Genomic DNA, 25,581 nt, shown 5'->3' on the forward strand with positions numbered 1-25,581 from the left:
CTGCTGTTCAGCCAATTTGCATATCACCCTTTTATTTTATAGGATTTGCTAACTATAATTCACTTAATATAAATTTATGTTGCTATGAAAAAAGCTCCTAGATTTATTGAATTTTGAGTCTGGCCTGTGGTTGCCTTGGCATGATCAGACAAAAAGATTTCACGAGTCTTATACTATCTGCGGGCCAGACGTTCCCTACTCCTACTTTACCCAAAGTACTCTTTCTTCAAATCAAATCATAAACAGAATCAAACCAGTACCCCATATGCCATTCCCTCTGGGTTCTTTGCCCACCCAGGGATAGTCTAGGGTTCTATCTCATATTGTTGGAAAACCACCACTAGGGTTTTTTCTTGCTCTGTCCGGGACTTCGTAACCTAAGACTGTCTTTCCTACTGACTGATTAGAGCAGCGTTTTTCAACCGCTGTTCCGCGGCACACAGATGTTGCCTGGTGTGCCGTAGGTGTAGACAAGACAAGAATTTTATAATTTTTCACTATTTTGTTTACTTAATATTTCATAATAAAGTAATTATAAAATACTTTCTTTGTGTTTATTTGATTCCTATTCAAGAGAATTACTTTATATATAGTCAATATAGGCACAGAGTTAAATTTTTTAACATTTTCTAATGGTGGTGTGCCTCGTGATTTTTTTCATGAAACAAGTGTGCCTTTGCCCAAAAAAGGTTGAAAAACACTGGATTAGAGTAATCTCAGTCGCACCTCTACCACCATGCATTTGATCTTTCAGGAACTGTAAGACTGCCTCCTAACGTAGACAACAACTTAGAGCTGGAGTCAGAAAGATCCTGTCTGTCTGGGCTCTGCCTCTCCAATAGCGGTGTGACTCAGGATACACACCTGAACTCCTCCAGGCTTCACTTCCCTCCTCTTTACAATGGGGTGATATCGTTCTCACAGGGTAATGTGAATATTAAACGAGAATACATGTTAGGTTCAAGGCCTTGTGAGTACTTTAAAAAGCTAAGATTAGAGAGCAGTACAGAAAAATTTGAACACCTGAAATACGTACTCATGCCTCCATCTCCAGCCCCTTGAGTGTGAACTCTGAGCCACAGGGACTCTGCTGAGAACCAGGGAGCAACGTCTGTGGCCCAGTCTCTCCATCCTAAAATGGACAGAGAAGCCTGGCTCCTCTCCCCTCCACCCTGAGTCACACAGGGACAGAAAAGACACAGTGTTCTAGGCCCAGCTCCACTAGAGCTCTCGGCTCTGTTCTCTCGTTGTCCCGGACCTGGATGGGAAGGAGCTGGGCGGAGAATGATTATAATGAAGACTTCTGGGCAGTCTGGGAAAGGGCTCCATACTTTAAAGCAAACAAACTCTCTCAATCTTCTGTGACCCTTTCTGGCTCTGCTCCCTAAGCTTAAACTTAATGACAGCTAACATTAAGTGATGCTTCCCCAGAAAGACCTCTTATGGTCATCCATGCCTCCCAAGAGAATACAGTAACTTTCTAGAGATGACTGCACAGCAGAAAATGACTCAATGTTCCCATCACTCAGCTTATTGGTCTTGGCGTGGAAATGGGAGCTAAGGTGGGCTAATGAAAGGATCCAGTTCATTCTGGGCTCTTCTTGTGAAGCAGGAAAGCAGGTCTGTACAGAGAAGGAAATGTCCAAAGAGGCGCTACCTAATGGATATGAATCCTGGTTTCAGGTTTGCTGGAGGCTGGTTTGATTTGTCCTTGAATTCTGTGAAATACCTCTATATCCTCAAGGAAATGTTCGCTTTGGAAAAACAAAACAAAAGAAAAGAAAAACTACCTTGTCATATTTGCCACTCCAGAGATCTGACTAACACTGAAAGGGACAAAGTTCCTTAAATAAGCCTCAGTAGGAGAGCTGAGGGATATTAGCATAATCAATGGACACAGATATTGGGGCGGTGGGGGGCTTGTCCTCACTGGAGGTCCTGGAAGAACACCCTCCCCACTGACAGCATCTTACTGCTCTTCCAGCAAACGGCTGAACTTCTGCCGGGCCATATCCATTAGCCCGTCCACTTCACTTCTGGAGCGTTTGAAGTTCTCAATGCTGAACGCGTACACCGTCACCTCTCGGATGCCCAAGTTCAAACACCAGTGCAGAGTCTGAGAAGGGAGAAGACAAGGAGCTAAGGTGCAAGGAAGAGTAGGAAGGGAAATGAGATGCCTCAGCCCTGACTCAGGAAAGCATCAAGCTATGACCAATGCTTCTGTCAGAATACTGAATGAAATATGCAGAAAGCCACCACTTTAGAACCAAAATATGTGAACCTAATGAATACTACTAGGCTGATGCCATTGTGGTCTACTGGAAAGAACTCTCCACGGAGAGAATAAAAAACCAGGTTCAAGCCGAAACCGGTTTGCGTCGTCCTGCGGACTGAAAGGTCCCAGGTTCGATTCCGGTCAAGGGCATGTACCTTGGTTGCGAGAACATCCCCAGTAGGGGGTGTGCAAGAGGCAGCCGATCAACTATTCTTTCTCTTTATTGATGTTTCTTTCTCTCTCTCCCTCTCCCTTCCTCTCTGAAATCAATAAAAATATATTAAAAAATAAAAATGCAAATAAAAAGAGATTACAATCCATCCCTCACAAAGTGGCTAATGAACAGTATAAAAACACAAGGTATTATTACTCACAATGTAACTTCATTATTCTGGTAGACAAAGAGGCCAATGGGTTATAAGAAAAAAAGCAACATTTGAATCTGCAAAGGGTTTTCACATATGCTATTTCAACTAATTCTTCAAACAACCCCGAGACTGGCATTATTGTTTTCATACCCACTGTATAGAGGATAAAACTGAGGCTCAGAGGATTGAAGAAATGTGTCAAAAAGTCTACAATGAATCCATTATATAAACAAAAACTAATGTATGGTGATACCTCTTCAGCTTTATTTCTTTAGTTCTGTTTAAATGTCTTCTACCCCCTACCTTTAACCTCAAGGTTCCCCGTTTTAACACTAATCCCTTCATAGACATACACACAAACCAACTCCTTGTCACCTTAGGAAGATCACCAGTGAGAATCCTGATACTTGAATAGGGTCAAGCTGGACCTTACAGGGTCTTCGCTGGTACACTTGGGTTGGTATCCACCACTGACCTCACACAAAATACATGTCATAAGGCTGCTCGCCTGTGGAGTAGCCACTCTGTCTCAGTGCTTCACTAATAAACTCTCTTTCACTTAAAAAAACAAAAAAAAAAGCCAATAGCAACAGCTTCATTTTTTGAGCACTTCCCTTATGCCAGGTTCTGTGCCACATGCTTTTCATTTTACATCTTATTTAATCCTCACATAATCTCTGAGGTAGAGGTTATTGCTCTCCCCATTTTGCAGATCAAAGAAACTAGGCTAAGCCGAAACCGGTTTGGTTCAGTGGATAGAGCGTCGGTCTGTGGACTGAAAGGTCCTGGGTTCAGTTCCAGTCAGGGGCATGTACCTTGGTTGTGGGCGCATCTCTAGTGGGGGGGGGGGTGCAGGGGGCAGCTGATCGATGTTTCTCTCTCATCGATGTTTCTAACTCTCTATCACTCTCTCTTCCTCTCTGTAAAAACTCAATAAAATATATTTTTTTAAAAAAAGAAAGTAGGCTAAGAAATAGGGAACAACATAACTCCCTGCAGGTCAGAGAGCCAGGAGGTGGCAGAGCAGGGGGTGTCACTGAGTTCTGAGTGACTCCAGAGCTTAAGCTCCTAAGCACCAGGAAAAGCTGTCTCTCTCTTTTTTTATATATATATTTTATAGATTTTTTACAGAGAGGAAAGGAGAAGGATAGAGAGCTAGAAACATTGATGAGAGAGAAACATCGACCAGCTACCTCTTGCACACCCCCTTCCGGAGGTGTGCCCGCAACCAAGGTACATGCCCTTGACCGGAATCGAACCCGGGACCCTTCAGTCGGCAGACCGACGCTCTATCCACTGAGCCAAACCGGTTTTGGCAAAAACTGTCTCTTAATCAGTCACAAAAGAGAAGCTGGGGTCAACAAACCTAAAGACCTCCACACAATATGAAAGAGAACCCCTCCGCCACTTGCTCAAGCAAAAAATATCGCTGCCCCAGCATCAGGCCGTGTTCTTGTGCCAGGAAGCTAGAGGCCACGCTTCCGCTCTTCTTAAAGTCAGTTTCACAAGAATGAACATATTCCGATCTCACTGTTAGAGTCAATGTTTTCCAATCTGCAGTAGATATTAAGAACCATAAAATATTCATGACCTTTGCTTAAAGTGATTCCCCAGTTTGGCACATTTCCCGGTTTAAGCACTGAAAGAATTGTGTCTTGAGAAACCTCGGACTCAGGCAAACCAGAAAGAGCAGTCACTTCACTATTGCTCCAGAAACGTCACTTCTTAGAATTTATTCTAAAATAGTACTATTCATCATGTCCAATAATAGTGGAACAGCTAAACAAATTATCAGCTCTTTATGATAACAGGCTCTACAGTCATTTAAATGTGTAGTTAGAAAGGATATATATATATATATATATATATATATATATATATATATATATATATATATTAACCTAGAAAAATACTTGCAAAAATGTCAAGTAAAAACAAGGTTATTGAAGCTATAGATGGAATTTTATAAATGTTAGGTCATGTTAGAGCAAGTTACAAGGACTCAGATCAGGCACAGAAAAAATTAACTGTTGATGGGTTAAAGGTGGTGAGAGATGGCAATTTTGTTCTTATTTCTAATATTTTGTGATGCGTCTGGATGATTCAGTTTTTATTAATGTTGATAGAACACCTATAGCTAGTAAGCAAGCAATAAAACAGCTAAACAAAACACTCAAAAAAAGAAAAAGAAAAAAACCACTCACACACCACAGCAAACTCAGGTTTTCTAGCTATAATCCAATTTTCTGCTCTGCCACCCGCACCCACCTCAGCCAGCTTGTCGAAGCCCTGTGAGTGGCCCTCCTGATGCTCCACTTGGCACTTCTTGGCATAGCGACGGTTCCCATCCATTATAAATGCAACATGTTTGGGTATTGGGCCTGCCTGTGAAGTAAGAAGACAAATGGTGAACACGTCACATACTCCTCAAAGGAAAAGGAAGGCATTACACCCTGAGTTGAGAGGCTTGAGCGAGATGAAAAAAGCCCTGAAGAAGGGAACTGGGTATTAAGCAATCTGCTTACTTGTTTATTTTTAAAAATTGATTTTAGACAGGGAGAAGGGGTGTAAAGGGGGGAGAGAGAGAGACACACACACATTGATATAAGAGAAATACATGAATCAGTTGCCTCCCATATGCACCCTGAGAGGGGATTGAACCTGCAAAGTAGGTATGTGCCCTGACCAGGAATCAAACCCACCACCTATAGCGCACGAGATGATGTTGCAACCAACTATGCCACACCAACCAAGGGTACTTATTACTATTTTCTTTAATATGTATTTCTATTAATTTTAGAGAGAGAGGGAGAGAAGGAAACACCATCCCGTGTACCGTAAGGTTGTGGGGTTTTTTGTTTGTTTGTTTTTTTAATATATTTTATTGATTTTTTACAGAGAAGAAGAGAGAGTTAGAAACATCGATGAGAGAGAGTCATCGATCAGCTGCCCCCTGCACGCTCCTACTGAGGATGTGCCCGCGACCAATGTACATGCCCTTGACCGGAATCGAACCAGGGACCCTTCAGTCCGTAGGTCGACGCTCTATCCACTGAGCCAAACCGGTTTTGGCAGGTTGTGGGTTTGATACCTACTTTGCAGGTTCAATCAGTAATGAGAGAATCATTGATCAGCTGCTGCCTGGCTGTCCCAGTAGCCTGAAACCTGGGCATCGTTCTGACCGGGAATGGAACCGTGACCTCCTGGTTCACAGGTCAATGTTCAATCACTGAGCCACGCCGGCTGGACCAAGGTTACTTATTTTAATTTATGTGTTTATTAAGCACTTATTACATGCCAAAAACTGTTCTAGGCTTTTTATACCTCACCTTAGTATTTTTATCATGCAAAAATCTATAAAGTATATATATCTATATATATCTATCTATCTATCTATCTATCTATCTATATATATATATATATATATATAGTTTTAGCTTCATTTTACAGGCGAAAAAACTGAGGCTCAGAGCAGTCAAGTAACTTGCACAAGTCACACAGCTAAAAGGCAAAGTGGGGATTTAAACCCAGGTTTCATCTTTTAACCATATGCTCTTAACCATAACTTTGGTTTCGTCAGTCTCCAACTGGAAGGCCCAGAAAGGATATAGTGACAGTGCGGTTGAATGAAGATATTCACTCCTCAGCTCTACCTGATCGCTGACACACAGAAATGGGGCCTAATATTGTTGGATCTTCTAATTTTACAAATGATGCCATTACTCAGGAATTTTATTAAAGAATAAATGTCAGGAGCCACTTCAAAGCAAACAAAGGACATTTTGGGGGCAAAGAAAACTTGGTATCTGGCTCACAGCAGCTTTTTGTTGTCTAACACAGCAAAGAGTCACTCTGTGGCCTATTTTCGTCACTGGAAGGGCTCTTCAAACTGCTCCCCCCACACCTCTCCGTCATGTTCTACTTTTGTCTCCACATACAGCCCTTAAAAAAAAAAAAAAAAGGTTTTATTGCTATCACAGAAAGGGAGAATGATGGAAACATCAATGATGAGAAGGAATCATCAATTGGCTGCCTTCCGCTCGCCCTCTCCTGGGGATCAAGCCCACAACCTAGGCACGTGCCCCGACTGAGAATCAAACTGTGACCTCCTGACTCATGGGTCACACCAGTGAGCCGCACTGGCTGGGATCCACACGCAGCCTTTAAAAGAAATGCCAATCAAGTCATGCAGCTTGTTCTTCCCAACACATGACTGCAGTGGTTGCCTGAGGAGGCATTTCCATATCTTGGGCTGCCTGAGTAATCCTGGTATTTGTGTTAGTATGTGAGCGGGTATAAGGCTTACTGACTCATAAATTCATTGCTACCCACTGCTTGACAGTCTGTGGCTGAAAACAAATCCAAGCTGACTAGCTTCCACCTCAAACCTATCATGGGCAGAGTATATAACATTGTTGTGAATCTTAAGAGAACAAGCTGAAGGAAGATTTAGGAAAGCAAGGGAGAGTATAGGAAATGGAGGGATTGCAGTCTTGAAATGGCTAAAAGTCAGCCCTGTGACAGTAGTAATTAAGAACTGCTATAGGCTCTCTCTCTCTCCCTCTCTTGGGAGCATGCCCACACCTTTCTGTCCAAGTCTTCTTCCCCAGGCGCAGAACTTTTTTTTTTTTTAATATATTTTATTGATTTTACACAGAGAGGGATTGAGAGGGATAGAGTTAGAAATGTCGATGAGAGAGAAACATCGACCAGCTGCCTCTTGGGATGTGCCCGCAACTAAGGTACGTGCCCTTGAGCGGAATCGAACCCAGGACCCTTCAGTCCGCAGGCCAACGCTCTATCCACTGAGCCAAATCGGTTTCGGCAGGCGCAGAACTTTTATTCTTCTCTCTCCTAAGCTCCAAGGACCCGTGCTTTTGCCTCTATCACTTCTTTCCTGAGCCCATTTCTTCTACTGCTCACTTCTACCTCTGTGACTTTCCAAATAAACTTTATCTTATAGTATTAAAAAACACATGCACCTGCTAGACACTGAGCTTACACGCTTTCCATGTATGTTTCACTTAATCCTCAAAAGACAACATGTAAAGTCATATGGTTCATAAATGATAGGCTAGGGCTTCTGTTGTTGTTTTGTCTGTCCCCAAAAACCAAAACACAATCATTACAAAGTTTGGTTAGTTTCTCTAAATCCAGAGGATAGTATTAAGAATAACAGTTAAAAGTCTCAGGGAAATAAATTTCAGTTCTCTACAAGGAAAACCTAATAGTCGATGCTGCCCAATGATATTAAGATATTGGATTTCCTGAAAATGTGAGTTAGGACAATAATCTGGCAGAAATGTAAGACCTAGAAGTTACCCTACAAAATTGCTAAATTCTACTCAGCATCGTGGATTACTCAATTTGAATTAACAGGCTATGATACAAGATTACACAACTGGCCAGGTCAACTGGTGCTGTGGGCTCACCTTTATGATGTTGGCACAGAACCGCTCCCACAGTGTCAACTGTCCTTCTTTGATCCATGACATAGTTCTTGCCCGAGCGGAAGATAAGCCCAGAATACTAAGAAGATATCAATCGGGTAACCTTGGATAAAAAAGAAAGAGAACAGAAGTCACCAAGGCTTGCAGACAGCTACGGCTGACTTGTAAGGGACTCACCCGGGCAGTGAGAGCAGCGAGCACTAGAATCCAAAGACTGGCCGAAGCCTCCCACCTTTCACCACCGGAGCTGATCAATAAGTCAATGCATGGGACCTGTGGGGCGGAGGGCTTTCCCTGCTTCCATCCCCTTTCCTCGGCATGTGCACCGGCTTTTCCCGAACCTCTAAGTCCGCTTCCTGCCGGATCACAGTGCCTAAACTCCGATCCTCCCCGCTTCTTCCCTCTCCATCTTCCCCCAGGACGTTTCCCACCCCCCGCGCTCCCACGGACTAACCCCTTCAATTGTCATCCCCGTTACCTCCTACCTCAGGGCCCCCCGGTTATTTATCCCCTCACTTGTCTGTCCCCTCATTCCCATGGCTGCCTCCCCGTCCGGTCACCTCTCCTCTCGTTAACCGCTAGAATGCAGGATCTGCTCGGCTCTGCCGGCGCCTTCCACTGCCCCTGAGGACAGACACTTCCTCACGACGTGGCGCTGGGAGATGACGTCATCGCCATCCGTCCGGACACGCCCTTGGTGGGCGTGGTCCTGCCAGCTCGGAGGCGGAGCCGCCCCAGCGTGCGCAGCCGCAGTTCGCGCTTTCCCCGGAGCCCAGAGTAATGCGCGCTCACGTGACCGCGTCGGGAGGGCGGCCGGGCTCCAGGCCGCGCGCTGGGGGAGGCAGAGTCAAGGCCCCCGCGGGAGCGGAGAGGTCGTTAGCTGTACATCGGTAGGCCGCCAGGGGGCTACGCTCCACAGCCAGAATGGAGGGTTTCTCAGCTGCTGGTGGTATTCGGGCCTGCTGGGAAACGGTGTAAAGCAGCGTCCTGGCGGAAGGCCTCAGGAGGCCGCAGGACTGGGCGGCAGAGCCCCTCGTACAAGTCTAGGTGGATTTCATCGTTTGGGAAGTTCGCAGCCCTAGGCAAGCGCGCAGACGCACTGTATACCAATCCATTTGTGCTGATGTCGGGCACTCAGTTTTCAGGATGTGCAGACTCTCAGGACCTACACTAAGGAAACCAGTTTTTTTTTTTTGTTTTTTTTTTTAATATATTTTATTGATTTTATACAGAGAGGAAGGGAGAGAGATAGAGAGTTAGAAACATCGATGAGAGAGAGTCATCGATCAGCTGCCTCTTGCACACCCCCCACTGGGGATATGCCCGCAACCAAGGTACATGCCCTTGACCGGAATCGAACCCGGGACCCTTCAGTCCCCAAGCCGACGCTCTATCCATTGAGCCAAACCGGTCCCGGCAGGAAACCAGTTTTGAAGCCAGAAAGAGCTCTGTTTTAAGGGCACTACTATTAAACAGGAAGGCCATCCGTTGACCCTAATAGAAAAATCAAGGGCATTAGCTCTGTACCAAATCTTCCCAGGAAACTGTTGCAGTAATTTGAGGCACTGACAAAGAAATTGGGAGTTCAATTCTCTCAAAATGAAAAAAAAAAGCAGCAAAAAGAAACCTTTACAATTTTCAAAGAACCTTTTTATAGTTTCTCTCACCAAGGAATCAAGGCAAGAAATATGGCACTAGTAACCCCCACTTCACTGTGCCTTCCACTTTCTGACCAATTACTTTTACCAGGTTCTCCTGATGAGAAATCCACTCATGAACAGTATTTTAAGTTGTTAATTCTCACCCGAGGATATTTCTCCAAAGTGGAAAGAGTGAAACATGGATAGGAGAGAAACATATCTATTGGTTGCCTCCTGCATGGACTAGGGTCCAGCCTGGGAGGAGCCTGCAACCAAGGTGTGCTCTTAAACTGAATTGAACCGAGGACCCGCAGGCCAATGCTCTATCCATTGAGCCTGAGCCACACTGGCTAGGGCAATAGCGTATTTTCCATTCTTTCTGCTTTGCTTCAGCCTAGCTCAGTGGTCGGCAAACTGTGGGTCGTGAGGCACATGTGGCTCTTTGGCCCCTTGAGATTTTAGCAAAGGCCAGCTTAGGAGTACCTTAATTAAGTTAACAATGTACGTACCTATGTAGTTTAAGTTGAAAAAATTTGGCTCTCAAAAGAAATTTCAGCCAAAACCGGTTTGGCTCAGTAGATAGGGCGTTGGCCTGCGGACTGAAAGGTTCCAGGTTCGATTCCGGCCAAGGGCATGTGCCTTGGTTGCGGGCATATCCCCAGTAGGGGGTGTGCAAGAGGCAGCTGATCGATGGTTTTCTCATCGATGTTTCTAATTCTCTATCCCTCTCCTTCACTCTGTAAAAAATCAATAAAATATATATTTTTTAAAAAATTTCAATTGTTGTACTGTTGATCTTTGGCTCTGTTGACCGAGTTTGCCGACCACCGCCAACTGGCTTCAACAGCCTGCTTTAAGACTTTGGTACAGCCCTGGCCGATTTTTTCAACAGAACCCACAGACCAAAGGGTCACAGGTTCTATTGCCCGCCCCCCCGCCCCCCTTAAAGGGCATATACATTGGTTGCAGGTTCCCCAGCTCCCATAGGAGTGGGTGTGGAGGCAACCCATTGAGGTTTCTGTCTCTTCCCCTCCCTTCCACTCTCTAGAAATCAATGGCAAAAATATCCTCGTGAGAATTAACAAAAAATAAGACTGTGGGTACAAGGTATCTGGAGTGGATGTATAAAACTTATCCTTGTTCTCCTGTTTCTGTCAATTTCAGGAATAGCTGGTATGCCTTTTTTTTTTTTTTGTCCTTTTTAAAGGAAAATATTTTTTTTTTCCTTTTTAAATTCTTTCCGTTAGGGGAAGGCTAGATGTTTAAAAAGCATTGTTCATTAGCAAGCTAGCAAACTTGGGCTCAAATAAAATGTTAAGGTATTTTCTTATAGCCTCAATTTCCCCAGTTCCACAGGGTGCTTCAGGGGGTTAATTAATTAAGATTTGTAAAGGGATTTGAAGAGCAAGGGACAAGGTATTATTAGGGTCTCATGCCCCAAGGCATGGCCCCAGCCTTTCATCCCAGCCAGTGGCAGAGACAAACCCATTCTTATGCATGCTATGCTCCTAATCCCCTCTTGAATGTGGCCATTTCCAAGGGAAGGACAAGAGGCCTACAGAAATCCACTGTAATGAGGTGCTAAGAAGACTGAACTTTCAAGATTCATTCCTATCAAATCAAAATGACTGAACGGAAACTTAATGGTTCTTCTCCGCCTTCTGAGTCCCAACCCAAGGAGGTGAGAATTATGGGAGGAGAAAAGCACCTTAAAAATCTTAACAAGGAGATGACAGTTTCAGTAGGAATAAGTCTTTATTCATTCATTTTATTTTCCCAGGGAAAAGAGGGGAAGGGGAAAAGTCAGCATGTGTTTTACAAAATGATAGCAAGGGGAAGTACCCGGCACAGCAAAATCAACCATCAACTAAACAACCCCCGGTGATGGAGGTCACCAAAGCCCAAGGGGGCTCAGTCCTCTGCAGTTTAGAAATGGGAAGGAATCAGGGAAAGAACAGACAGGTACATGCTTTCCTACCCTCCCTCCCTCCCTCCCACCCATAAATTCAAGATTTCACACAAAGCTTTGGTTTCTAGCAGTAAACATGGGAGTTACATTCGTCCGTCTCCTATTAAACAATCTTGTGGCTACTTTGACATAAGTATTTTTTTTTCGCACCAGCATAAAAGTTCCTGAGCAAATTGGATATACATTCATCTCCCCTTTCTTGGTTTCCCAACCCCATTTTCAAAATGAAAGGCGCCATCATTGCTGCTCTCTACAGTAGGATTAGAAATTAAAACGGCAATCTGAATGTTTGGCATGAATCACATATCAAAGGATGGTCTTTAGTCAGGATATTGGGAAGAAGGGATGGAGCGTTCTTAACTTCTTCAGGATTTTTGCACAAATCATTTAAGAGATGGGGTGACAGCCCACACATTAAATGTGTATGCATGTGGGAAGATGGGCTTTTTGGGGTGCGGATAGAAGAGGGCCAGAGTCAAATTTTAAGGACAGAAGATCTGGTCCAAAATAGGAAATAGCGGAAGAGAAAGCAAAAGAAAGGATGGTTCAAGACCCCCACTTCAAGAAGAGGTGTTCCCAAGGTTATGTTTCAATCCTTTTTGCCTGGTGCAGAACCTTTTGTCAAAGATGCTTTGGCTATTTTTCTCAATACAAAAAAGGTTGTAAACAATAAACCCCAAAAGAACATGGAGAAAGACCAACACACTTACACAGACTAGGCCACCTAGCAATCACCAAATCAGCTACTGTGAAGTCCTACAGAGTCCAGACAAACACAATAACTAGAGGGGGCAGCAATTGGGGGAGGGGGGCTGACAAGAACCCAGGATCACCCAATGCATTCTATTGCATTTGCCCCGTTTCAACAGTGAGGTAGGATTTCAGCGATCTCACAGCATGTTCACGAAACCAGCTTTTCTCCTTTAGCTACTAAGACACTAATCATTGCTGCAGCCGGGAAGGACACTGGCTCTGAGCACCACAAAGTAGCCATTGCTTATGTTGTCTCTGGAAGTCAAAGAGGAAAAAGCAGTTTTTAATGGTTAAGGAATGTAGTCATTGCTTTATATATCCATCCCTGGGCAGCTCAAGATGGATAGAGAGGTAGTGTTCTTAAAAGCTCTTTATCAATACATACATACACCTTGTTGTGCCTGGTAGGCCCTAGCCCAATCCAGGTAGGGATGGATTTGGTATGTAATGTGAGTCCCAAACCCCTGGGATTGCAGGTATAAAACAGGTTACACATAAATAGACATCCTGCATCTCACCTTGGCTTCCCCTCTGTGCCTTTCACCTAGCCCAGCCTCTCCTAACCTTTGCACCAACCACTGATTCCCGTTCAGACCAATTTCCAGTCTTCTAGTAGATCAAGGAATGGGGCTACCCCATTAAATTCTAGCCATCCACAAAACATTGAAGGTGGAGGGGTTTCAAGAGGATACTATGGCAGAAAATCCGGCTCTAATTGTTAAAAATGAGGTAGTTCCATAGACTATACACTCCAAATAGGTGTTCTCCCTGATGCGAAAACAAAGTATTCCTGCTGTGCAGACCCGGAGCTCCCGCCCACTTATCCCTGAGATTGCTCATGTACCTGAGAACACAGTGCAGGAAGGAGGGCTGTAGATTAAAATACACAAAAATACAAACCCAGAATATTTATATTACGAAAAAGAAAAAAAGAAAGTCTAAATGCACAAGATACGTCGTTCGCACACAGCTAGTGCAGCTGCCTCCTGGAGAAAGTGGGGCCCAGGGTGCCATTACCCAAGGGACCAAATAAATAAAACTGTATTGGTCCAGAAATAGGGTGGGAGTGAGCATCCCTTTTGCCTATCGTCACAACCCTTTGCTTGGGGCAATTTTCAGCACCCGATCCCAAGAGTGGGTTACAAGGGGACAAGATGTGGGAAAACCCTGCCGTACCCCTGAGAGATTCCCTCCCACAGAATGCAGTTGTTTGTGGTCTGGGTTCTGGCCTCATGTTCATCTTTTCACTTTGGCAGGGGAAATATCCTGATTACAGATCCTCCTTTAAAAGGAAAACAACTGCCCTGTATCCAGGCCACTTTTCAAAAGCTGGAGATTCTGGGGTGGAGACTCAGATAACCCCCTCGCATTTGGATCAAGTATAGTTGGAGTTCCTTTGCCTCACCCCTCCCCCCCTGCCAAGAGGGAAGAGGGGGTGATGCTGTGGAACCCGGCCAGAGATACGTGGCAGTGCCTGCTGCCCCCTACCCACCCTGTCCCCACTTTCTCCGATCTGCCGATTGATGCCTGCTCCTTGAACCTTTCTGATCACAAAGGCATAGCCCCCGGCACCCACTCGGACTCAATTCTGGGATTCTGGGAGCAGGGCCGGGCTATGGATCTCTTCTTCTTCATCCTGGAAGTAGGCTGGCTTTCCCTGTGAGCTGGGGGCCTGCTGGGCCTTCAGTGGACAGGAGGCCACCATATGGCTGATGCTTTGGCAGAAATGGCACTTCTTGGGCTGGGGCGGGAGCTTGCACTCCTTGGCATGATGGTCTAGACCTCCACAGTTGTAGCACCTGGTAAAAAGCAGGATGGTAAAGTTGAGAAAGGAGTGAGAAGAGCTCAGAAGCCTTTCTCTGAGTGAGGACACTTAGCTCTTCCCTTCCTGGAAACCAATTTCTCCACGCATCAAAGGAGAAATCTGACCAGAAGCCTTTTTTTTTTTTTTTTTTTTTTTTAAATCCTCAACAAGGCTATTTTCCCATTGATTTTTACAGAGTGGAAAAGAGAGGGACAGAGAGAAATATTGATATAAAAGAAACACATCTATTTGGTTGCTTCCTGATGCGCCCAGACCAGGGCCGGGGAGGAGCCTGCAACTGAGGTCCATGCCCTTAACTGGAATTGAACCTGGGGAGCAGGGCAGGGATATGGATCTGCAGGCCAACGCTCTACCCATCGAGCCAAACCAGCTAGGGCTGACTAGATATCTTGAAATCCTTTCCAAACCTGCAATTGTCTGGATGATCTTCAAATTCATGTCATCTAGAAAATACTGAAATACCAAGAAGAGAAACCACAGACCCGAACGGAGCACTGCAATTTGGGGGATAGGTAAGACTCTAACATACCCTTAAAAAAAAAACACTAAGGAGTCAGATTATAAGATCTGTTTGAGCACAAAGCTAAGATGAACGAGACGTCATATGGAGACCCGGTGAAGGAGCAACAAGTACAGACACACAGTCTTGTTCCCACAACTTACACTTTCATTTCATTCTTCTTTAGTTCTAAAACAATCATGTGAGGTTAACATCACTCTTCCCATTTAGGAATTGAGAATAGAGCTCCCAGAGCAAAATTACTTTCAAACGCCCTCCTCACATACTGCCCTCTTCTCATTTTCCACACCCATAGCAGGTACCCAACCACATAGACGTTGCCAGGGACCATAGGCTTCATTTTGCTTTATTTTTTTAAAGTATATTTTTATTGATTTCAGAGAGTAAGGGAAAGGGAGAAAGACATAGAAACACCGGTGATAAGAGAATCATGGATCAGCTTATTACATATCCTCCTTTAAAAGGAAAACACCTGCCCTATATCCAGGCCACTTTTCAAAAGCTGGAGATTCTGGAGATTCTGCATACCCCCTACTAGGGATTGAGCTCAAAACTCAGGCATGTGCCCTAACTGGGCCGAACAGTGACCTCCTGGTTCATGGGTCAATGGCAACCTGGTCCAAGTAATGAGACAAGACGGAGAGAGCGCTCCCCATCCCCAGCATGCCCACACAAACCACCGTCCAATCCATACCTGTCTCCTTTCGATCTGCGCTTCTGCATGTTCTTCCCTTTGGGCCGCCTCTCACTCCCAATACAGAACACCCCACCGGGGCCGGTGACTCGGATGGATTCCAGGCCCTTGGCCGACTTTTTAAAGGTGAACTCCACCGCCTCGCCCTCCTTCAGGCTCCGGAAGCCCTCCATGTGCAGTTTACTCTGCGGGAGGGGAACATGGTAGACTTTAATGTTGAACAAGAAATCTACATAACATTAACCAAGAACAACTGTTATATAAACATTACATTTTATACAGCTATTCTTATTTAAATTTCTAAGTAAAATAGGAGGGAATAATTTAAAGATAGCATTTAAGAAGTCAACAAGTATAGCCGAAACCGGTTTGGCTCAGTGGTAGAGCTCGGCCTGTGGACTGAAGAGTCCCGGGTTCGATTCCGGTCAAGGGCATGTACGTTGGTTGCAGGCACATCCCCAGTGGGGGGTGTACAGGAGGCGGCTGGTCGATGTTTCTGGCTCTCTATCTCTCTCCCTTCCTCTCTGTAAAAAATCAATAAAATATATTAAAAAAAAAAAAAGAAGTCAACAAGTATAAAAATCATAAAATAAAGCGTACATGGAAATTTTTAGTATTCTTGCAACCTCTTTCCAACTTTGAAATTATATCAAATAACTAAAAGTTGAAAGAAAAAGACAGTATGACCCAAACAGATGAGTCAGAAGATTATAAGGGAAAGATCACTAGGAGAAACAAGCATATGTGGAGAAATCAATAGATGAGGAAAACAATTCAATAATACTAGAGAACATTAGCTCTCTAGTTGGAAATGAAGCCAGAATTCTGCACCTTATATCATATGCATGCAAAATACATTCCAGAACTTAAATATCAAATTATAAAAAAAGGACCAAAACTATAAAATCAAGACAAATAATTAGATTAATAAAACTATAAAAAGCTACTATTAATCAGAAAGAAAAAAGTACCACAGAACAGAATATAACTAGGTAATTTGAAAGACAGCATGACAATCTAATTGGTTTGAAAAACACAACACCCTGATGGGTGTGCTAGTGGTTAGAACATCAGTTCTTGAAGAGTGGTGGGCTTGATTCCAGGTCAAGGTCAAGGGTGAGCACCTGGGCTACAGGTCTGATCCCCAGCCCTGGTGTAGGAGGCAACCAAATGTTTCTCCCTTCCTTCCTTCTTTACTTCCTCTCCCTCCCTTCCTTCTCTTTTGGCTGCCTCTCAATTTAAAAAAAAAAAAAAAAAAAAATCAATGGAAAAATTATCCTCAGGTGAGGATTAACAAAACAAAAAGTTAAAAAAATAAAAACCAACCATGCAACCATTTAAAAGAATGTCAAGTCCCTGTTTTGTTCACTGCTGCATTTTGTACATAAATAATGGCTCACCCATTTTTGGATTCATGAAAAAGGAGTATATTTTAATTATCTGACGTGGAAAAATGAACAAATATTTTTAAAAGAAAAAACTATTTAGAATAACGTATGGAGCAATCCCATTAAAATACTGCATTCTTGTGGCCGTGGCTGCCTGGATGGTTGATAGCCGTGGGAGTTACTTGCACAGCTAGCTTGTGGCAAAGCCTGGTGTCAGAAGAACCTAGGGCATGCCCAAACCGGTTTGGCTCAGCGGTAGAGCGTCGGCCTGCGGACTGAAGGGTCCCAGGTTCTATTCCAGTCAGGGGCATGTACGTTGGTTGTGGGCACATCCCCAGTAGGGAGTGTGCAGGAGGCAGCTGGTCGATGTTTCTCTCTCATCAATGTTTCTAGCTCTCTATCCCTCTCCCTTACCCTCTGTAAAAAATCAATAAAATATATTTTTTTAAAAAGAAGAAGAACCTAGGGCTCCCGATTTGAAGCTCAGGGCCATTCCACCTCGCCACTTCCTGCTTAACAACAATGCATTGCTGGAGGGGACAGTCCCTCCCAGGCCCTACCCAGAACAGACTCCATTCCAGCTTCTTCCATTTACATGGACAAATATCAGCAAGGTGTCATCATCAGAGAAAACAAGGCTCAGAGAAGCAAAGGGGACCACCGTGGCCCTTGCCCTGCGGCTGGAGGGAGCAGGATCAGCGAGAGCAGTGTTTTATGCTGTTGGTGGAGGGGGTCTCGGTGCCCGATGGGATCCCCAGCTCATCAGTTGCTTACATTTTTGTTTTCATCCACATGGAATTGCTTAAGGAGAAACTTCCATCGAAGCAATTTAGAAGCAAGTGAAGAGCACAGGCTACTCAGTAGAGATTTACGTGTTGATTGATTAGGTCCCAGACACATCCTGGTTCAGGAAATGCTGCTTCTACCAATATCTGGCAGCGTGACCGTGGTCAGCCATTCCCCCCTCTGCCTCAGACCCTCGGCATCTGCCAAAAGGCTCTACCGTTACCCGGTGACGCCCTGAATGTGAAGTTAGCCTTGATTTGTCTTTTGTTGAGCTGAGACAAGCCAGAGTGAACGAGGAGATGCTGGGGGAGTTGAACCAAGGGCAGGCAACTCCAGCCTCTCCAAAGCTGATACACCCCCGGGGCCTGGCTGTGATTCAGCAGATACGTGATTAAGAACAAGTCTGAGGCCCCGTTTCCTCCTTTCTAACCTACAAAATAGAAGTGAATAGCGATTTTATGGTAGTGCTGTGAGGTTCTATGCGTGAGAAGGAATGAACACATACATCTCCAAGGAGTAGCAATTATTATCAACCTCTTCAAACTGGATCAGGGTAGGGTAACAGTGGGAACTTTCACTCGGCGTTTTTATCACTAACTAGCAGTGGAAATCCAGAAAACTATCTCCTGTGAGCTCAATTTACACAGGATGACTCTCCTTATCTATGCCTCATAGGCTTACGGAGATAACATAAATGGGGACGTGGGGACTATATGAAGTTGACTGTCTGTGGTCTGGTTAAGACTTTCATTTAGTTAAAAACAGGACAGCGGCAACAAAAAAAAACCTGCAGGCACCTCCCCACAACCGGTCTGGGACTGGAGGTCTCCAGGGGAGGCTCCCTGCCCCCTGGCCCCCTCTGCCCCTTCCTGAAACGCATACTTTGAATTCCTCTCTTATCAGCTAGGTAATCGGCATGCTGCCCCTCTGAGCCAGCCTCTCAGGGCCTGCATCAGAAAGGAGCCAGAAATTCTTGCTACCACCCCCTCCCCGCCCCCAACCACACACAAAGCAGGGCCGCCTCTCTCCCCATCCAACCCCTCAAAAAAAAAAAAAAAAAAGAAAAAGAAAGAAAAAAAAAGAAAGAAAAGGCTGGGGGGGAGGGGTGAGCCTGGAGCTCCCCCAATAGAGCCCAGCCCCAGGAAACAAAGAGTTGACACTGGTTGGTTCTGATGGTCAGATTCTTGGAGTTCCAGAGGCTGCAAGATTCCACACATCACCCCACCCGACCCCCAGGACTCCCACCCACCACATTCACTGTTCCTTCCTTCCTCTTCATGTATGAGAAATGGCCGTAGAGGTAACCATCTTCCCCAGTCAAGCTTGCTGGGTCTGCCAAAGTCACCTCCAGCAGCCATCTTTCCTCTCTCCGACCTGCCACCCCACACTTCCAGGGATGGAAATAAAACAGGATCTGACTCCCTTCTCTCCCCACTGCCCCCCAATTCAGTGCCTTCAGTCAAATCCTATAAACAAGAACCAGAATTAGGGTTACTCATTCAGATAAATTATTTTAAAAGCGATGGGGGAGGAGGAAAAAAAAGCTTTATATTGTTAAAATTTAATATCTTTAAAATGCTGATCAGTTTAAAAAAGAGAACATTAAACATTACTCTGTACAATTAAAAATAAATAAATAAATAAAATAAAAGCGATGGGGGAGGGCAGGTCTCCAATCTTCCTTTCCCAATTTGCTTAACGAGGTCCTGCCAGCTCTAACATAGCCCTCTTTTTGTCACACCACTCCTTTCTCATTTTTATTATTTTTTAAATTAAATCTTTTTATTGATTTCAGAGAGGGAGAGAGAAACATCAATGCCAAGCCCGTGAGATAGGCCTTATTATGACTATGACCCCCGTTGAACAGCTGATACAATGAAGGCAGAGGAGTTAAGCACTTTGCCCAAATCACTGAGGGGTACAGCTGGACTGATTGCAACTAGCCTGCCTCTAGAACCAGCGCTATGCACTGTAATGCAAGTCACATAGACATGTTAAAACTTTCGAAAAGCCACATTTAAAAGTAAAAAGCAGCATGGCTCAGTGGCTAGGCATCGACCTATGATGATGCCTGGTCAGTGTTTTGGGTTTAATCTCCAGTGATGGGCATGCAGGAGGCAGTTGATCAATGGGTTCTCTCTCATCATTGATGTTTCTACCCTTCTCCCTTCCTCACTGAAATCAGTAAGTAAGAATATATTTTTAAAAAAATATTAAAAAGCAGGTGAAATTAATTTTAATGACTCAGTCCTGTGGTGTTCTCAGGGTTGGACCTGAGTTTCATTTCTGAAAATAGAAGGGTTTGGTGGGGCTAGAACAAACCAGCTGGTTCTCCAGTTTATGACAGTTTACTTGTTAGGGAGGATGAGGAAAGATCTGTCCAGAATCCCCAATCACTTCTGCTCAGACACAGTAGCCAGGACCGCAGCTCCTGCCTGGAGTTCTCCACCAGATGGCGCTGCTCATCAGCCCATCGGTACAAAGGCAGCCAGAGGGAGACCAGCAGCAGAAGGAGCTGCCTGTGGACAGAAGTGTTCGCCTAGATTTCTCTTCCCAGACACTGCGGTGCACATCTCTTCTGTCCTCAGGAAAGTGGAGTGTCAAGGGGACTGCACTCAGAGGAGGACCCGTCCAGGGTGAGTCCCAATTAGAAGGGGTGCTCACTCCTCACCCTGCCCCCGCCCTCCCACTGGGAGCACAGAAGAATCTTGGAATTTTAAGCTAGTAACCCTGCGCCTGTGCCATTTACAAAAGCCATTAACTTGGATTTCGGATTCCTATCTAAATTAAATTAACTCCAAGCTGAGATCATTTAAAATTAGCCTGTATTAATTGTGTACTATTCTTTAGTTTCCTCTTCCTCCTCCACCACCTTCTTTGACCTCCCAAGACTCAACACATAGTAATTAAGCAATTATTATTCATGCCCGCAGGAAGGAGGAGTAGAGGTTTTCCCTCTACCCCACCCCCCAAATTGAACCCAGAAGGACAGCGTTATACTTTGATTAAGAATGTTCCAGAATCTATCTGCCCTGGGGAAAGTCACTGAAAATGACATCCAGGGCAAGTAGCAATGTCACCAAATACAAGTTCTAAATTTGTCATGGTGGAAGCTTTGCTTAGGATGGTGGTTCAGCCTTTACTGGGGACAACTGTGTAGTAAGCATGTCTTCTCAGGTAGAAAAGGACCCAAGAAAACCCATACGCTCAAACTAATCCAGGTACTTCTCTACCAACTTCCTTGAAAGTCAAAATCTGTTTTATAAAGATGGAATTGAAATAACTAATGAATAACCACCAAACCCATCCAGAGAGCAGCCAACAGTTAGCATCCCCTCCCCATTTCAGGTTTTCTGCTCTGGAGGAAGACTTCTGCTGACCAGGACCCCAAACTGTTTGTGTATCGGATCATTCAGGAATACCATGCTTCTTTGCATTCATTCCTTCAGCCTACCAACTGTGAACTAGAAAACTAACCAGATAGCTAGTGGGTCCCTCTCGTGGAAGAGCTTACAGGTTAGGTGAGGAGATAAGACAAGCACATCACTAACCTAGATAGGAGGTGAGTAATCAGATACCAGAAATGTTTAAACCAGGTGAAAGATCTCTTTACACACATACTACCCACCCCCCAACCCAAACTCGGTCCCTAGGTCAAATTAGGGCTCTTTCTTTGCCTTCAAGTCTTCTAATAGAGCCCTTTAGCCAGATAGCTATTTCTTAAATATTTGGGCCCTGGCCTGTGTGGCTCAGCTGGTTGGAGCATCACCCCATACACCAAAACGTGGTGGGTTCGATTCCTGGTAAGAGCACATAACCTAGGTTGTGGGTTCAATCCCCAGCAGAGTTCCAGATCCAACTACCTGGGGCTGATGAGAAATCGCTGCTTTAGTTTTTTTAAAGGCTGAGGCTGGATTTTGTTTCTCACTCGTTCACACCTGGGGGGCGTAAAGTGAGAGGGAGCAGTAGTGGTTAGGCACTAAATAGGCTCACTTGGAAAGGGGAAAAAAAATGTTAAATTGCCCCCCCCTCTCCTTGCCCACCACCAGCAGCCAAAGGAGGGGTGTTTTTCTTCTTAAAGAGAAATGTCTTACCCTTCCCCCCACTTTGGGAACACTTTCCTCCCCCATGGCAATATTTAGGGATCAGCCTACAACTACTTAATTCCTCTGAACTAGATTTCCACAAGAATAATTCCAATTTCTCAAGCGCAGGGACTGAAATCACTAGTCTAACTTACTGCTACGCTAGGGTTTCAGGGTTAATTCAAGCCCAGGCAGTGTGCTATCAAGACCCAGCAAGTAAGGCTCCGTCACTGTCCCGTGACTGTGGCTCATAAATTCTTGATTCCTTATCCTAGCTCAACTCCCTCCAGATAACTGGTTCACCTGTGGAATGTCCTTCCAAAACTGAAGTCCAGGTCATCTCCTGGATAACACATCTGAACCAGATGGCGTGTGTGGGCTCCACTCCCCAAACTGAAGGTTCCTGCTTTCCTCAATCCAACATTCCCAGTTGCTTTAGATCCTCGGGGTAAGAGCCTGGAGGTACAGATCCATTTGCTCAGGAAAATCTCCCCCGGGGCTGGGCTTTGGGCTTGATCACTGTGGGAGTTCAGAACTAGCCACACCAAGATGTGCTTCTGGGGGAAGTGGGTTGTTTTCAAGATGAAGCTATAGGCTCAAGAGAAACTTCAGCCCCTACCTATAAGAACTTGAATTGGGGCCCTAGCCCATAGTAAGAGTGTATCAGAGGTGACCTACAGAGCTGGACAAACTCCTATTTACTGAACATCTGCTTTTATTGTACTGCAGTAACCCTTTGAAGCCCCCAGGGCACCTTATCCTATCCCTAGCTCAGAATGTCTTACCCAAGTTCCCTTTATATTTTTAAATCTCTGTGCATGTGGGGGTCTCTGAGTCTCCTAGATTCGGGGTTCCCATACATACATATTAAATTCAGTAGTTATTTGGAGTTAGTCATTTGTCAAATGTCTACTGGATTAGACCAGCCAAAAGAGCCCTGGGGTGGAGGAAAGTTTCTGGTTGGGGTCACATTCCCCTAAGCCCCTCCCTGTTTGGCAGCCTCAGGCATGAAAGCAGGAAAAGGTTGGTTCTGACTCTTACTCCCAGGACTCCCAAAATTGGGGAAGCCGTCTAGTCCATCTCCAGACCTGGAGGGATTATAATCTCTTTGTGATGAGATAGATGGCCGTGGGGGGGCTGGCACCCTGCCGAGGAGGGCCATTCAAAGCTGGTTCCTGTAATAAAGTGATTGAATAGATCTCTAAAGAGGCCAATTCCCTTCTTTCTCCCACAGTTACTTCCTGTGGTTATCAAACACATATGTAAATGAGACAGGAAAGATGGCGATGTCCCCAGCTAGAACTAGTTGTCTGGCGGGGGGTGAGGGGTAAGAACGTGCTGTAAGGGGGTAGGTAAGCGTCCTTTGCAGATGTTCAAGGAGTCCAGTGACCCCAAGTCACCAGCATGAACGGGCAGGTCCCCATCTTGCATCCTCCATCCCCCTTGTTCCCCTCACTCTACATCCTCCATGAGGACTTCCAACCAGTCCACCCAGCATCTCCCTTCCCCACCCCTCCCCCTCCAGAATACCATCCCTCAGGCTCCAACCCTTAATCCCCACATCCTCCCCTCCCTCCCCTCCCCCATGGCTCCTAGAGCCAACCTTCCAGAAGTAACCCCTCCCTGCCCGGCCTGGGTGCCACCCTACCCTGGGATTAGCAATTTCTTTTTCTCAGCCCAACCCCAAACCTCCAACAAAAGGGAAAGGGGCGCAGGCAGCAACTTCCTTTCCGTGTTATGGGTAGCTGGTGTCCCAGGACCAACGGAAGGGTGCGGAGACCTTTGGGAAGAGGTGAGAGGGAGGCCCGGAACCAGGAAGGACGAATCCTGAGGTCCCGGGCTCCTTGTTTGAGGCTGGAAATGCTCGGACAGCATGAATGGCTGTCCAGGGCCATAAATGACAAGTGGAGAATAGGTCCAGGGGCTAGCCCCCCTCGACCCCATGCCCTGCGACCCAGAATTTCACCCCCCACCGCGCTGCTGCGCTTTAACGGAGAACTTGGGGTTGCGACCTAACTCCCTCCCAGCCTGGCCCAGGAACCTAAGGCCGGGCTCCTTAGGATCCTCTCTCTGGTAGGATCTGGACAGCAAGAAGCCCTGTTGGTAAACGGTATGCCTGAGGCCGGTCGTTGGGAAAAGCTTTCAAGCCCCCCAAATAGACCCTTTTCAGGATCTGACAAATCCACTCCGGCCGCAGGGAGGAGATCGGACTGACTTCGTAGCTTTATCCTCCTTGGGGCCCAGAGACGTTCCCCTCCCTCTCTCCGGGGGAGCTCCGCTCACAAGTTAGGGAAACGCGCTGGCGCCGAGGGCCCCGCTAGGGCCGGGCATGTGCTTCCCTGGCCGGCCTGCCCGCCCTCCCCCCACCGGCCAGCACAATACAACCTTAGTTCCTGCCACATGGGGTCACCTCCCTGCCCCTGCCTCCTTCCCGGGGGAGAGAGGTAACCAACACGTGGTGAGGCAGAAGGGTTCCCGGAAGGGGGTGGGAGGTGCTGATCCTGGGCTCTGCCCCTCGCTCCCGTCCCGGAGGGGTGACCGGGGCTCCGGCCAGGGGCACCCCCGCGCAGACGGGGGCGCACAATGAGGGCCCCGGATTTCCCCCAATCCCGCGGCCCCGCGTGGCCGCCCACCCCGGATTGTGCGCGCCAGTGCCCCCTTCCCGCCCAAGTTCCCGGGATCGGCCTCACCTGGTGCACAAAGACGTCCACGGGCGGGTCGAGCGCGACCCCCGCGCGGGCGGTCATGGACAGGAAGCCGAAGCCCATGCGCACGTTGAACCACTTGCAGACGCCGGCGCCGTGAAGCAGCTGCGGCTCCTCCGCCGGCCGCGCCGCGTCCTCCCGCGCCTCCTCCGGCGCCTTGGCGCAGCCACCTGGGAACGGGGGGACGGGGGGCGCTCAGCTGGGGGCCGCGGGCTCGGGGACCCCCTCAGAGTTCCGGCCGGGACACCCGACCGTCCGGCCCGCGGGTGCACCCCCGGAGGCTGCAGCTAATAAGTAAGCGGCCGGCGGTCCGAGACCTGTCCCGGCTGCCTCCCGCGCTCCCCGAGCTCACAGAGGCCACAGGGGCCCCGAAAGTTTTGCTCTTTTTCCCACAACACGTTGCCCGGGACAGACCGCCGGGCAGGCCCCTCCTCTCCTCTCCCTCTGCCCCCGCAGCCTCGGCGTGCACGCCGCGCGGGCACCAGCGTCCCCTGCTCCAGGCATGGCCCCCTGAAAGGCAGACTTGGGGTCCTCCGGCCAGCCCGGAGGACACCTTCCCACCTCCCTTTTCGGTGGCTTGTTGGGCGCCCCTGCAGCCTAGGGTGTCCCCAGGAAGCGCCAAGCTCGAACCTGCAAACTGCTGGTTGGACACGGAGCCCATGGTAGTCGGCGAGGCCCGCGGCCCGGGCCCCAGGTCGGGCGGCTGCTGGCCCAGGAGAAGTCCGGAGGCAAAGGGGTGGCTCCGAGGAGAGGCTGCTACATCTTCCCCAGCACAATAGCGGTGGGAGGGCCCACGGCCTTTCAAAGGCTCCCAAATTCTAAAAGACAATGACCCAACCCCCCGCGGGCAGCCCCCTCCCCTCTCCTCCCTCGTCTCCCCCCTCCCGCTCCCTCCACTCCGGCTCCGGCCCTCCCCCACCCTGCGTCCCCTGACACCTCTGGGGTGTCCCTTCCCAGAACCTGGAGGTCTGACACCCCCTCCCCACACACATCTGGAAAGAGGGGCCGCCCGCCCTACAAGTATTGAGTACTCGGAATTTGAAATTCTTCACTTTGAGGACTCATTGGGAGTGGGGGGGAGGGAGGTCCCCAAAGCAGCATACAGGTGAGGGTACTACTGTAT

General features: G+C 46.9%; 2 protein-coding genes across 3 annotated transcripts in view; both read right to left on the reverse strand.

The window, feature by feature from the left end:
* The window catches only part of DHDDS (dehydrodolichyl diphosphate synthase subunit), a 31,763-nt gene extending 22,976 nt beyond the window's left edge, over nt 1-8,787 (reverse strand). For both annotated transcript variants that reach the window (XM_036444372.2, XM_036444371.2), the window contains exons 1-4: nt 8,654-8,787; nt 8,076-8,196; nt 4,912-5,028; nt 1,974-2,116 (exon numbers count right to left, since the gene is read on the reverse strand). In XM_036444372.2, coding sequence (XP_036300265.1) covers nt 1,974-2,116; nt 4,912-5,028; nt 8,076-8,138 — 323 coding nt within the window. In that variant the 5' untranslated portion in view covers nt 8,139-8,196; nt 8,654-8,787. The remainder of the gene's footprint in view (nt 1-1,973; nt 2,117-4,911; nt 5,029-8,075; nt 8,197-8,653) is intronic.
* Nucleotides 8,788-13,967: 5,180 nt separating this feature from the next.
* Nucleotides 13,968-25,119, reverse strand: LIN28A (lin-28 homolog A). The gene is made up of 4 exons (XM_036444373.2): nt 25,089-25,119; nt 24,444-24,628; nt 15,495-15,679; nt 13,968-14,254 (listed from the first exon to the last, which is right to left on the reverse strand). The coding sequence occupies exons 1-4, from the start codon at nt 25,117-25,119 to the stop codon at nt 14,038-14,040; spliced, it is 618 nt and encodes a 205-aa protein (XP_036300266.1). The 3' UTR covers nt 13,968-14,037.
* Nucleotides 25,120-25,581: the final 462 nt, after the last annotated feature.

The sequence above is a fragment of the Pipistrellus kuhlii genome, unplaced genomic scaffold (assembly GCF_014108245.1).
Source record: "Pipistrellus kuhlii isolate mPipKuh1 unplaced genomic scaffold, mPipKuh1.p scaffold_m20_p_2, whole genome shotgun sequence".
Classification (NCBI taxonomy): Eukaryota; Metazoa; Chordata; class Mammalia; order Chiroptera; family Vespertilionidae; genus Pipistrellus; species Pipistrellus kuhlii.